Raw genomic sequence first — 14,329 nt, forward strand, 5'->3', positions numbered from 1 at the left:
TATGAGTTATGAAATGTAGCATCCTACTTTGGACTTTTTAATTATTTAGAAAGGAAAGTACATGTCTCTCCATGCAAATTTGAAACTCCTTTGAATAGTCTTAGTTCTCAACAAGCCGTCATCTAGGCTCGTTATGTAATTTGTACTTGTTTTAGCCTTGCTGTGTTTTCTGATCAAAGCAAAATGTCTACTAGACTGCTGCCCTTTGGGCACTCAGTGAGTTCTGTTCTTTAACTTTAATGTTAAAATATGAAGTAACTACCCTTTTCACATTGTTTTAGATGCTAAGTGCAGTTTTCTCTGAACAAGAAAATGCACACGGGTTTAAAATACATGCAAAATAAATTAGAATCAGCAAGATGTTTGAAGTTTAAAATGTCGCCCCTTTTAAAACAAATAATTTTGATGATAATATTGCACCTTCCTTTGAATGTTTACATTTCTGTCATCGTTATTTCCAAAGCTCTTTCATCTTGTTTGCCTTTGTGCTTATGACTGTACTTTTAGATTTTTTTTCCCACATACCAAGAAGACACTTTATTTGGCCATAATTGCTCCAATGCCTCCTTCTGTAATATTAGACCATCTACATTTTTTTCTCACACAATCTCAAAAGAATTGATAATGGACTACTGTCCTGTTACCACAAAAAGAGGCAATGGAAACAGCAGCCTGAGAAAAGAGAAATAAAAAAAAAGTAACTTGATTAGGGGAAAAGGAATCAGTAAGACGGAAGAAAGTCTAAGCTCTTTAACTGCTGCTCCTTTGCATATAAATGAGAGATTAGGCAGAAACTATATCTTACTGCCTGTTAGAATACATATGCCTAATTACAATATATTCATAAAGTGAGAGTGTAATTTCCACAAAGGAGATTACAAACGAAGCACAAGGTCAGGAAAAGCCCTTTCTCTTCTGCGCATACCATTAGGATGATGATGCTGATGCTGCACAGAAAATGACTCATGCTGATTGGTTCTCCTCGGAGATTATGTTTTTTAAGACTAAGTAAAAAGATGGGATAAATGGAAGAAGAGTAAGTACTAATGAGTTATACGTTAATAATGTTAATGAAAACATGAAAGAAAAGACATAGTTCATTTGAACCTTTTAAACCCATTTCTGTTTGAGCTGCAACTGCTGGCTAACCTTGACTTCTCTGAATAATAATGTTCTGCTCAACGAAAATCAGCAGATACAGTACTCTGATTTCAACTCTCCCACTCCTTTGAGAAATATTCCTACCTTTAATTTTGAAAATTAATGTGAAAACTTTCTGTCATTTTAATTTACTTTTTTGTCATACTTTAAATTAAAATAGTTTTCATTTGGGAACTAAGAAACGAATGCAGGCAGTGGCAGCAGATGTTGAGATCCTGTCTCTGTGTTGTGCATTCTTCCATGGAAGGTCATGCACCTTATCAAAGTGCCTGCAAGTTCCACCTTCCCGCCCTGTGTGTACCAATGGTTGTATGTAGGAGATTTAAAACCTGAAGCACTGGCTTTAAAGTGCCGGTGGTGACCCACCTGTGAGTTTAGGGACACTTTCAATGGGTCATTTAACGGTCACCAATAATATCACTGTCAACTGTTGGCCATCTGTCTGTAAAATAGGTTCTCAATCGTTGTTTTCAAAGAAATATTTCTCTTAATTCTTGAAGCTCTCCTCATCCACAGTAAAACACATTAAAAAAAACATCAATGAAAGTTGCTTCACTGCAGCACCACAGTATAAGTACAGTTTTTAGGATGAATCTTACAGAAACACGGTGTTGAACCTTGTACAAATACTATTTTGATGGTAAAATTTGAATTTTGTACTTTTTAAAAATGTAGCCTTATTGTGGTCAGTGGGATGTAGTCTGTTTTTAATTCAACTGCTATTTGATATATTTAGCCATTATCTGTGTGCGACTACCAGTACATTTCTTTATATATATATATATATATATATATATATATATATATATATATTGTGTCGCGTGTGAGAGACGACAAGTGATAGATCGAGGTGTGTGCTACATGAGCCTTACACAACTGTTCTGGTTTAAGGTCTGAACATCCTTTAAAATGAAAAAAGTTTTCTAACTTTATGTAAAAGAAAAGCTTTTCCATCCAAAAAAAGAAAGACACATTTGATCATTAATTTAGCTTGTGGAGACATTCATGGATTTTCTTTACCACGCCTTTGAGTTGCATTTAGTTAAAAATAAGTGGAAAAAGAAAACGACTGTCGGGCAAGACTAGATTTGTGTTTTACGCCCCCACACACCCACACACGTGCACACACGCACACGCGCACGCACACACACACACACACACACACACACGTGCGCGCACACGTGCAGACAAAGCACACACAGTATCGACATCAGTGTAAAGACGTGCACACACAGACTGAACATTTTGCAGTAATCCCATAATTTAGTGCTGCGGCTTCCACCTGTATCGCATCTTAATTTATCAATCTTCTGCAAATCAAATGTCTGAGAGGAAGTCGCTGAAATTCCTTGTCCAGTTATTAGAAACTCAATGACTAAAAGCTCTTATTTCTGGTAATGCTCAACTGCGGTCTTTTCATTACAATTTTAATGGAAATCGCTTATCACAGCTCTGTCTTTCAGGTGTTCAAAAGACCTTACATTAAGTAAAATAATCCACAAAGCCAGCACAATTACAACTAATTCCATTTTAATTCAGCCAAAAGGTGATGTGACAGGGAGCATTTTGAATGTCGGTAGGTGGTAAAAATTTAAATTTTTGTTTCAATTATGGGGACTGTGTCTGTGTGGGGAAATCTTGATTGTAGCACCTTTTTTTTTAATATATATATATATAAAGGTCTGTACTGTTCATAATCAGAGTATTTAAATATCAATTACCTCTCAAATTCAGTAGTTCTGCTTCAGAAACTTGTATGTTGCTCTCTGTATGTGTCTAAAATATTATGGGACTGCTGTTATTATCATTTCAGGTTTAGCAACAAATTATTTTAGATGAGCAAACTTCCTTCATACCACAACAATTCATGCAAAATTATGCAACTTTTAATTTGACTCTCTTTACCCTTCATCATTGATCTTTCTTCTTACTTGGGTAATTTGTTTTTAAAGCTGTTTTGATTCCATTTTCATCACACTTTCGTGACCCTGTGACACATTGAAAAGAAATAATTTGGCAACATTATGTTAGCGCTGCACGACCAAAAATGAAATATAATGAAACAATAAACAAAACTGCGAAGAAGATGCCATTTCTATTGTTTTTAATATTATCTTAGTTCAGAATTTTATTTATTTGATTTTTGTGATCTTTTAAACATCTGGCTGGCGATATAAGATGAAAATAACCCTCATCAGCTAACTATTTTATTCTCAATAAATTGCAGTTTATTTTGCATTCACATGAGAATTAATCACTTATAAATGAATGAGTTTTTGGAGATAATTACAATATTTACAACGGTAAAAGATGTACCAAAAGAAAAGCTAACAAAGAGTGTAATTCTTATAATGCTTTGTATGCTTAGTTTGAACTTTGGTCAGCAGCCAGCTGTGTACTTTTTGCAAATGAATGCTTTGAGTCACAACTTTCCAGATGTGGCACACCTCAACAACACATGGGATTTAGATTAACATACAGTAAATACTGAAACATAGTCGTGGTATATAAACATATGCCCCCACATGCATGCACAAAGATTACATGTAATGTGCAGGGTATAAAGACAATTCTGTCTGTATACTTAATGGCTCATGTTTTTTGCCATACGCTCATGGGCCTGTTTGTCAGCTCTTATAATTTCGCTGCCAAGCTGTGATGCAGTTTGTCAGAACATTGTTTGTGTTGCACAGTAAAAGTTGACAGGCAGTTTTTGGGTGAGTTTGGCTGTCTGACGTCTTCTCAGGAAGTAAAGGTGTTGGCGTGCATGACCCTCTGATGATGATTTATTGAAAGATGAGGAGAAGTTCTCAGTGATGTGGAACCGCAACAACTTAAAGCTGGAGACGGAGTCCACAGCCTCTCCATTAATGTAGACTGGATAGTGGATAGTCTGCCTGCTTGCTCTAAAGTCCACAATGATTTCCTTTGTCTTTCTGGTGTTGAAGAGTTTGTTGTTCTGAACCTCCTCTCTGTATGCTGCCTCATTGCTGTTTGTGGTTCATTCCAATAACTATCGTACGGTTAACAATAGTATTTGAGTGGGTGGGATGTCGGTCATGTGAAGAGGGCCTATAGGAAAGGGCCAAGCACACATCCGTGCACCACTGCTAAAGGTAAAAGTAGGGGGAATTTGTGGATGGTTGATTAAGAAGTCTGTTATCCAGTTCAAAATATAGTTAGTCTGGGGAGTTTGTTAACCAGCAGGCTCTGGATAATGATGTTGAATGCCAAGCTACCTTTGACAAAGAGCATTCTGACATGTGTACTGACCTTCCAGGTGAGATAGAGTTGTATTGAGACTATTGCCGATGGTATGTTCAGTAGATCTGTTTGCTCTCCAGGCAAACTGATGCTGGTCAAATGGTGGTGGATTTGAGGCATGACGAGAGCACACACAGAGATAGGGAGAGCTTGAAAATGTCAGTAACACCCTCTGTTAGCCCTTGTATACCTCCAGGCCCTGCTGCTTCCTTTGTGTTGACTTTGCGGAGGGCCTGCCTTACTTCCTTTGTGTAGAGAAAGAGCATGTAGATCTCTCGATAGTGTGACACCAACTGGAGGTTCTTTGCTATTACTGTCAAAACGAGCAAAGAGGTTCTTGAGTTGCTCAGCCAGGTTGGCATCGTCTGTAACGGCTGTGTGTTGCATGCTGTTTTTCCTTTTTGCAGTCTGTAATTACCCGTATGACTGAGTCTGAGCTGTAGCAGAGGTTTTGTTCTAGTTGGATTTTGTGTTTGTTCTTTTGCAGCTCTAATGCCTCGCTTTAGGGTTCGTGCTAGCCATACTATAGGCCTTAGTGTCTCCAGATTGAAGAGCTCGCATCCTGAGTAGTTCTTCCATGTTTTTTTTTTGTTTGGAGTACACACAGACCTCCCTGTAAGAGAGTACTGGAGTACTGGAGTACTGGAGTATGCTCCAGTCCAGTGCTGCAGCTGAGAGATAACTTACTGAAGTCAGAGCCTGACTGACTTGCCACTTTTAGGTGTTTAAAAATAATTCCAAAAGAAATTACTATTCAGGCATCATTAAAAACATTTGAATTCTAATTTAGAATTATATCAGCAGCTTTATTCCTGTTGTAAAACTCTGATCAAACCAACAAGTAGTTATTCACTGCATCAAACTACAAAGAGCAAGTGTTAGGCAAGTGTTAGTCATTACAAGGTACCACAGAGAAGGCAATAGCAGGTGAGAAACAAACTGGTCGACAATCTATTCCAGCAAACTGTATTTAAAGACAGCTGGTGTTGACAAGAACTCTTTTCAGATTGCCGTGGTGGACATGTATGAGTCCTACGCCCAGCGCCTGGTTTTCTCCTTTCTTGTGTACAGATTTACTACAGACTGGAAAGGTTAATCAACAATCCCACTCTGCTCGCTCTCTTTCATCTCAGCTCACTGTTGAGAGCTCAGGCCTCATCTGGAGGGAATATTGGCAGAGTGTTTGTTCCTTGATTGGCTTTGCGGGAGCAATCCATACAGATGTGTCTGTTGTGCCCATGTGGATCAGATTTCTGGAAGGGCCGAGACAGACTGAAGCCATCAGATCTCTTCCTAAATGGCCTTTGGGTCCAGGGAAAGGCTATCCCACGAAGTAAAGCAGCCATTGATCCTCACTATGGCATTAACTCTTGATGAAACAGTCAAGGCTTTCTATCAACGGTTTCACGAGCGGGCCAGTTTTAATATTTCTCTTTCTGGAGATATGGCAGTGTAGTAATAATCTTAACGGCAATAGCCACTAGAAAGGAAAATAATAAATCACATACTGTAGTGATAGCTGTTGTCCAGACAATACATTATAATAGTAATGTATTAGTTGCATTTCTTTGCATTTGAACATTACGCACAATGTACATGACATATTATTTGATGATTGCCATTACATTTTTAATTTAAAATCTACCAATGACCATATAGGTCATAAGCACAATATGGAGAGTCTAACATAGTATACAGGATACAAAATGTACCATGAAACATGAATTAAAAACATAAAGTTATAATAGAACATGGCCAGCCAGAGTATTTACTGAAAAACAAGAAATATCCCCCCCCCCAAAAAAAAAAAATTATGTGTCAATAAGTTTATGAATTTTTCTGAAATGTACAGTTGGTAACACGGAACCAAAAGCATCGTCAGCCTTTAGTCTGGTCTGACCAAAGGAGGTTTTGATGCTCCTAACAGTATTTAATTGACACACTTATTCAGAAATACAGAATAATCGACATCATCACTGTTACATTTTGGACCCAGTTTAAATAACTTAAAGTCAATGAGAGATTTCACTGGTAGTCAGTGTAAAGAGGCCAATGTGACAGTGGAGACATGCGATATATTTGGTTCTGAGCAAAATTTTGGACAAACTGGAAATGAGCCATGAAAATTTGGCTGTCGCAAGTAAACAAAACATTGCAGCAGTCCAGGCGTGACGACGCAAGAGCAGGAATAATTTTGTCTGTGCCCTGAAATGATAGGGCAGGGTTCATTTAGCTTCTCGACTGTAAAAAAAAAAAAAAAAAAAGATGCCGAAGCCTTACCACCCATAAGTAAACTGATGATGTAATCACATATTTTTAAAAACAAAAATCTATTTCAGGTACATGTGCTGATGTCTGATGATGAGAAATAATTAATAAAAAAAACAATATTTCGTTAAAAAGTTTAAAACAAGGCTATATACATAACCACTTGCCCCACCTTAGTTTTGGGAGTCTGACATCGCTGAGGTAGCACAGGTCCCCATCTGTCCGTCAATTATACATTTAGAAGGTTATTAGTGTCATAGGATAGGTAAATATATCAGGTTCAATAGTGAAAGTACTTAATAATGAACTGAAAGTAAGGGGCATTGGTCCTGAGATAAATGTAATTCAAATGGAAAAAGGGCAAAGTAAAAATGGGAGGTCCAATTCTGCATGTCTCGCATCCACCTGGCTGGTTTTCTGCTTCCAGCCCTTCTCTCTCTCTCTCTCTTGGTCAGTCAGACCAAAATTACATTAAAGAACACACAACACGACATAATTAAAGCCTGCAAATGAACACACATTCCAGGAACGTATAAATTATGACAAGTGCAAAACAACGAAATAGGAATCCTATTCAGTTGGTCTCTGAATTATTTTTCTAATCATCATATCTCTGTGCACAAAATGCTTTGAAACAGTAAAGCGTTTTCAGAAAGCTTCGTTTTGACCATCAGTGCGTTCCAGCTCGGCCTCACAGAGCTGCTACTGGCCTTAGTATTCTTGCTTACGTTCTTTTCTGACACAAGCAGTGGGCGTCAAAGCTTTTTTCTTAAGAAGCCCTCAGTATTCAGCTTTGACCTCCAGTATTTCACCAGTGACCTCTGGGAAAGTAATAACTCAAATGATTCAGATTTGCTGTATAAGGTCAGAGTAAGAGGAGCTGGCCAAGGTACAATTTCTCCTGACAGACTCTTAATCTGTCATAGTTATTGCGGTGGCTATTGCATGACAGTTCATGTTCTCTCATCATCTTCTCCACTGACCTTCATGTTTCATTTGGTCAGCCACCTCTTTTTCTCTGTATATAAAATTAATATATTGGGCTGCTGTTTATTTAAATGATCGGTTAAGGTTCGAGTTTTGGACAAGATGCAGCGGCCTCAGCTTTTGGGAGGCAATCAGACATCTCTAAAGGTTGTGCTGTCAGGTCTTTACAAGAAAACATGCCCACATATAAAGAATATTACTCCAGCTTTCTTTTTTCCATTTATGAACTGCTCTCCACGCTACTGTACATTCGGCTCATGTTAAAGGCCACAGCAAACCATTTGTGTGCTTTTTTTGGACATTATGAAACAGCTAAAAATGCCAAGTTCCTTACAGATATCTGCATTTTACAGCCTTTATGTTTTCATGCCTCCGCATTGGCGATAGCCACAGCTGGAGGCGTTATGTTTGCAGGTTGTCCGTCCTTCGGCCCTGTTGTTGTGAACGCCGTATCTCGAGAACATTTTGAGGCAATTCCTTCAAACCTTGCACAAATGTTCACTCGCCATGAAACTCCAAAATTCATATAATAATTATGACACAATTTCACCCAAAACTATAAGCGCAGAAAAAAACTGAATCTGTGAGCAGCAGGTGGGGGGAGCCAGGTTAGTACTAAACATGGCTGTCTAAGACGCTACACGTAAAATGACGGTGTTATTAGTATCGGACAAATTTTGGGGTTTGGCTTGAAATTTAACCGACTTAAATAGTTAAAGCTGTTCTTTAACTTATATTTAGATTATATGCTGCACAATAAGCTGTGCTTAAGTCCCTTGAAATCATTGCGGGTGACTTCAAAACACCCTCCTAACTGAAGGTCATGCACAGTACAGTACCGGAGCGCAGACACCTACTGCGTGAGTGAAGTGGAGAACTATTTGGTCAAAGAAGACAGCTTGGGTTACACAGCTTCAGGGCTGCTCAACTCTTACCTTTATTTAACTGTGATCTTCAGAGAGTCTTGGTCCTTTTAAAGCTCCGCTGGAACCGGTTTTAGATCTTGGCCTCCCATTGAGTTCCTCTTCCAGTGAGCCAAATATGAATCTCTCCTGACTCAAAATGTTTAGGCACAGGGCCACAAGGTCTTCTCGACTGGTTGAGATCCAGACTGAATTTTCCCACATTCATTAGATTAATTGAAACTGAAGTGCTGGAGCAGACTACCACTAATTTGTGCTCTTATTATCTTCAAATGTGGCCTTCAAAATATGTAGATGGTGCTGTTTCTGTCTACCGTATCTTCTTTGGAGAGTTCTCTCCTTCGGTCTGATGTGCATGCCGTCTCTGTGAATGATTCCCCGCTGAACATTCACTCTGTTCCGTTTGTGCACAGGGGCCTCCCTGTCTGAAAAATATTCTCAAAGCCGTATGAAAAGCCAATGCGATTGGGAACCTTTTTTCTTGGTTGTGGCGTGACACTAATTTACTTCCCCTCACACTTCCAAGGCAATTAGCTTTGAAGCTTCTTGGAAACTATTCTTGCACAAGTCGATAGCGAGTACGGCAAGTAAGAATTTAAGCAGGTCCATTGGGCGACAGCTAATAAATATATCAAATGAGGTTACAGTGAGAAAGAGAAACCTAAAAGAATAAAGAAAATATAATTACTTCACCAGTTATACTGGGTGTCTGGCCCTTCATTATTGGCAAGCGGTAGCATGCAAATGTGTGCCTGATTGTCTCTGACTTGATGAGAACAACACTGCAGTGTTATCCAAACATTTGTGCAAAATGATGCAGATAACTTTGGAGAACTTTTCAGATAAAATCATGTGATGATATATTCACTTTGCTGTGGGAAGTGCACTTTGGTTCGTATAGGGATGGCCTCACCAGGCATTGAAGTACCAGAACAAATACAAAAACAGCCATAAATTAGAATTAAGATAGAGGTTTTGTGAACCTTATTTCTGAATTGACTTCCCAATATGACTGAAAGGATTTCTGAATGAACACATCAATCAGGATGTGGCAACATTTGATTTATGTGATTCCAGTTGGTTGTCGGTGGGTCACTATCAAACAATTTTCATCAAACCACCACCATGCAATTGTGGAGAAAACAGATTAACTGGGTGTTGAGGTGTCAGACTATAAATGACCCATACCTAAATTTGATTTCTCTTCATCTCATCAAAAAAAAAAAAAAATCATGATTCAAAAGTGTTTGAATTCTTCATTTACTGCTCACTATCAATTTTTTTGTGTGATTTTTTTTGTTGTTGTTGTTGATTTTATATACTTTATTAATCCCCGAGGGGAAATTTCTTCACTACAGCAGGGGGGGCTCTCAGGGGGGAGCTGCTGCAGCAGGCTGCCACTAGCGCGGCGCCAGGTAACCTGACCTGAGGTGCATGTTTTTGAATGATGGGAGGAAGCCGGAGAACCCGGAGAGAACCCACGCAAGCACAGGGAGAACATGCAAACTCCGCACAGAAAAAAATCCTGGAAACCTATTACGTAGGATGTAGTGAATAGGCTCATGATGAGTGATTTCAGGCACAGTTGGGGGCTTTAAGGAAGAGAAAGTAAGTCTGACTACCCTTTGTTCTTCTTATCTACAATGAGAGTTATTTTGAAATTCTTCCCGCTGGGTACCGCAGCCTCTCCTCAATCAATATACCTGCAGTGCCCCAACCAGAGGAGCTGCAGCTCACCTTCGAGGTCCTGATATCTGGGCTCCACACCTTCAGACAAACCTGTCTGTAATGTTTGTCACGGTAACTAAACTAGTTGTTAATTGAAGTTAACATCATGGGTTGACTGAACTTGTTTTTCCAAGTTCCCTTCAATTTGTTTGTTCACATTTTTTCCACTCATTAGACAACATAGAACTAATTCATCAAACTAAAGCTCAAACCCCGTACAATAACTTCTGAAAGAAAATTGACCTATAAATTGGGTTTTCTTTGGATTGTCCAACTCTCGTCATTTCCTTGGCCACGTCTCTGAAATTTTCCACCCTAAAACTGCCTCTCTCAGGATTTGTTACTGTAGTGGAGGGCTTATGTGCCACAGGGAACCTGAGAGTTATGTTTTTTTAGGGAGCGTTATGCTTTCCGTGAGGACACAAGATGCAAAACGGAGCAAAGGCCAGAGGAATTATTACCCAAAAGGACACACTCTCATAGAGCATGTTTTAACACTGTCTTTTTCGTTCACATATAATTGTCGTGTTTATTTCCAAGGTAAATTATGTTAATGCTATCAAATAATGGGAATGATCTGGCTGTTTTAGCAGAACGAAAATTACTGAGAACATTTAAAAAAAAACAACCTCAATTGTACCTCATGACTGAACTATTCTCCACATAAATTACTTCCTTAATTCATGATTTTCTACAAAATGATTTGCTCATGTGGACTTACATCTACACAAAACATACACAGATCTCCGGAGGCAATCCTCCTGTACAAAAATTAAGCATACACATAATTAAAACATTTATTGCAGTAGCTGTATACCTGTAGAGTAGTAACAAGGATTAACTGTTTCAGTATCTGTGTTGTCAAACACCCTCACAACTGACAAACAAACTGCGATAAGCAAATCACTCCATCCCACTTAACTTCTTTATATTGTGACATAAATATGAAAGTGCTTTCCAAACCAAATGTCTCCTTAATGCACAAATCAACTCTATTCCAACAAAAAGAAAATGACACAAAAATGATCAAGTTAATTTTAAAAGCTATATCGTTTAGCATGCTATTCCATTGTGTAATTTGCCTTCCATGCTGTGGAATAAAACAAACCTTTTCAGACAGTGGAATGACAGATGATCTTTCATGGGTGACCCATTGTCTGCACATGCCTTTGTGTTTTTCCTCAACATCAACGACTTGATTTTGTACTTTAACATCGGCGTGATCATGTCTTTAAATTTGGCAAACCTTCAATGCATAAGGCATTTAATTATCGGACAAGATATTCTTTGTAGCCAACATGTTTTCGTCATTTAAATAATTACAATTCAGTGTTTGAAGAAACATCATGAAGGCACAGTGATTAAAGTGTTGTCTTAACCTGTGTTTTCTTATGTATGGAAAATAATAGTCTGTGTGGAAACAATATATATAATATACATACTGTATATACATGTCAACAAATTGCAGGTACTACTGAGGGATTGCACTCAGTTAAATCACAATTTGAATAAAATCTTTACAGTAATAATAAGATCAACGTTAGATAAAACATTTAGCCATTTACAAATATATTGCTATTTAATTGTACTGAACACTTCCAAAATCAGTTTATAGAGGAGAGCTTTCAGAGCTTTTCATTTTTATAATGCACATATTGAGCACTGACATCCTTCATACAAAATGTTTTTTTTTAAATTTAAAAAAAAAAAGGTTTGCCTGTGGTTTTGCAGTACTTTGAGAAAAAATATTATGAAATATGGACAACACTGACTATAATATTGGATGGACATTTGCTTCAAAATCAACCGTAGGGTTTTCAAAGAATCAAGGTAAATGTTTGCTTGTTGTACATTATGCCATAATCTAGATCTTTGTCCAGTTGACATCCCAAATCCTGATGACAAGCCATTATGATGACAACAGCCAATAACTGTTCTATTTACTGTGGATATTACAGATACATGAAAGTGGTTAATAAGTCTTATTTACAAACACACAGACAATGACAGAATAAACAAGTGTCCACAAACAGTGTTATCAGAACAACACTTTCTGAAATGTAATTCCATTTTCTTTGATTGTGTCGATTAATATAGTCCTGAACAACTCAATAACAACCACACCACAAATATTTGTATATATTGGTCAGCCATGGTAGGTTTTTTTTTTCTTCTTTTTTTCTTGAAATTTGTTTTCATATTCTCCATTTTATGCATGTCCTTCCTCCACTTGTCCAGTTCACACATGAAGTGAACAGAAAATGTTACTGAACGTTGAAGGAATCCATCGAGAATCACCAAAAAATAAAACAAATTCCCCTACAGCCATAGTAAAGTTCAATTGTAGAGAACACAGCAAAAGCACTATTTTGTGGCCTACATTGTACATGTGGCGATCACACTGCAAAAGCATCAACTCAAGTGGGAAGAGATGAAACAAGAAAGAAAACAAGAAAACGGGAGAGGAGCTCAGGTGACACACTCCGCCTGTCCACTATGTCCAGATGTACGGACATGTCACAGTACAGAAGCAAAGTCCCTCTTATAGCTGCTGGTCCTTTGGGCTGTCTGGGCAAGAGGCTGGCTGGCAAGACTTCAGACTCACCAATGGAATATCAGCCATGCCACTGCTGTTGAAGTGTCCCTCTCCGCTCCCAAACTGCTTCCTGTCAACAAAGTGCTCTGACCGCCCGCTCTCGTTTTTCCAGGTTCTGGTCAGAGTATGTCCATTGAGGAGTTTGTCCTTGGGACCCCACTCCCTCTGAGACCCAAAGCTGGACACCGGTGACTTGGGCTGCTGGTATGTTCCCAACGTTGGGGGCATCCAACAGTTGTCTGAATGTCCCAGGACAAGGCACTCCTGTGTACACATCTCTGTAGCCTCCACTAGACCACGAGGTCCCAGTGGGCCATCTAAAAACAGAACGAGAAAAGAAAACAACATGTCAAAATATGTTGAGATCAACAGTAATACCTATTGTTACCTAATTGTTGCAGTCATTTAAAAAACAACAACCTCGTATTGAACTGAAACCCTCAGGTTGTTGTTGTAAAATCAACATGAATTTGTTCTTACAGACTGCCATACCACTGTCAATTACCCCCTTTGGTGGTACTTCCCTGCCAACCAGTCAAGTTACACTTTACAACCATGTCTGTGCAGACTCATAAAATTATACAGTATGTATTGAAGACTTTGAAGGAGTCCTTGTACTTCATATGTTTGGCCAATAAAGTCAATTCTGATTGAGCTGACAGCACAGAATATCTATACAATCACCACAGTTTCAAGGTGGACACCCAAGATTATTGTCACTAATTCATTATCCACCCAAATGTGAAATATGGTCACAGTCAACATTTATGGTGTTGAATAATAGCGTTGAATTATCATACACATGTTTTTTGAGGTCACTTTGGCTATACTTGAGCCCAAGTGAATGTTTATGCCAAATGTGATCACATCTCCCGTGAAGGCGTTCCTGAGATGCCCCGGTGATGGAAATAGGACGGAGGGACGAACATACTCCTACAATGATACAATCAAAACTCCGTCATTGCAGATATAGTATGAATTACTCAAATGGCATCCACCACTACATTCTGTACTTCAGACATCACTAGTTTCATTGCATTCTATTCTATTCTATTCTATTCTATTCTATTCTATTCTATTCTATTCTATTCTATTCTATTCTATTCTATTCTATTCTATGTTTTGGCACTCAATGCAAAGATCATAGTTTTTGCTTAGATGGTGAAAAACGTATGGTAGACTTGAAGCACAACACAGGATGTGTTATGCAACCAAAGCTTCAAACTTTCCCTAACTTTACTTAAAGTACCATGGCTGCTTAAAAGTAACCACATGGAGGATTCACTGTTCAAACCATTTGTCTGGTGTCAAAATAGTGGTCAGATTGGATGGTGTACGCCCACCATCCTTCAAAAGCTATTCTGTGGTACAAAAATATAGCACTGAATTGACTACAAAAATG

General features: G+C 38.4%; 1 protein-coding gene across 6 annotated transcripts in view; it reads right to left on the reverse strand.

Moving 5' to 3' along the window:
- Window positions 1-11,114: 11,114 nt before the first annotated feature.
- Window positions 11,115-14,329, reverse strand: part of LOC138620528 (protocadherin-9) — a 198,051-nt gene continuing 194,836 nt past the window's right edge. For 5 of the 6 annotated variants that reach the window (XM_069697808.1, XM_069697807.1, XM_069697806.1 and 2 more), the window contains one exon: window positions 11,115-13,244. In XM_069697808.1, coding sequence (XP_069553909.1) covers window positions 12,874-13,244 — 371 coding nt within the window. In that variant the 3' untranslated portion in view covers window positions 11,115-12,873. The remainder of the gene's footprint in view (window positions 13,245-14,329) is intronic. The other variant, XM_069697810.1, reaches the window with a different exon arrangement.

The sequence above is a fragment of the Brachyistius frenatus genome, unplaced genomic scaffold, assembly GCF_029030835.1.
Source record: "Brachyistius frenatus isolate BFR_SWC_R1_liver_20210118 unplaced genomic scaffold, ASM2903083v1 Contig_24, whole genome shotgun sequence".
In the NCBI taxonomy this organism is placed as follows: Eukaryota; Metazoa; Chordata; class Actinopteri; family Embiotocidae; genus Brachyistius; species Brachyistius frenatus.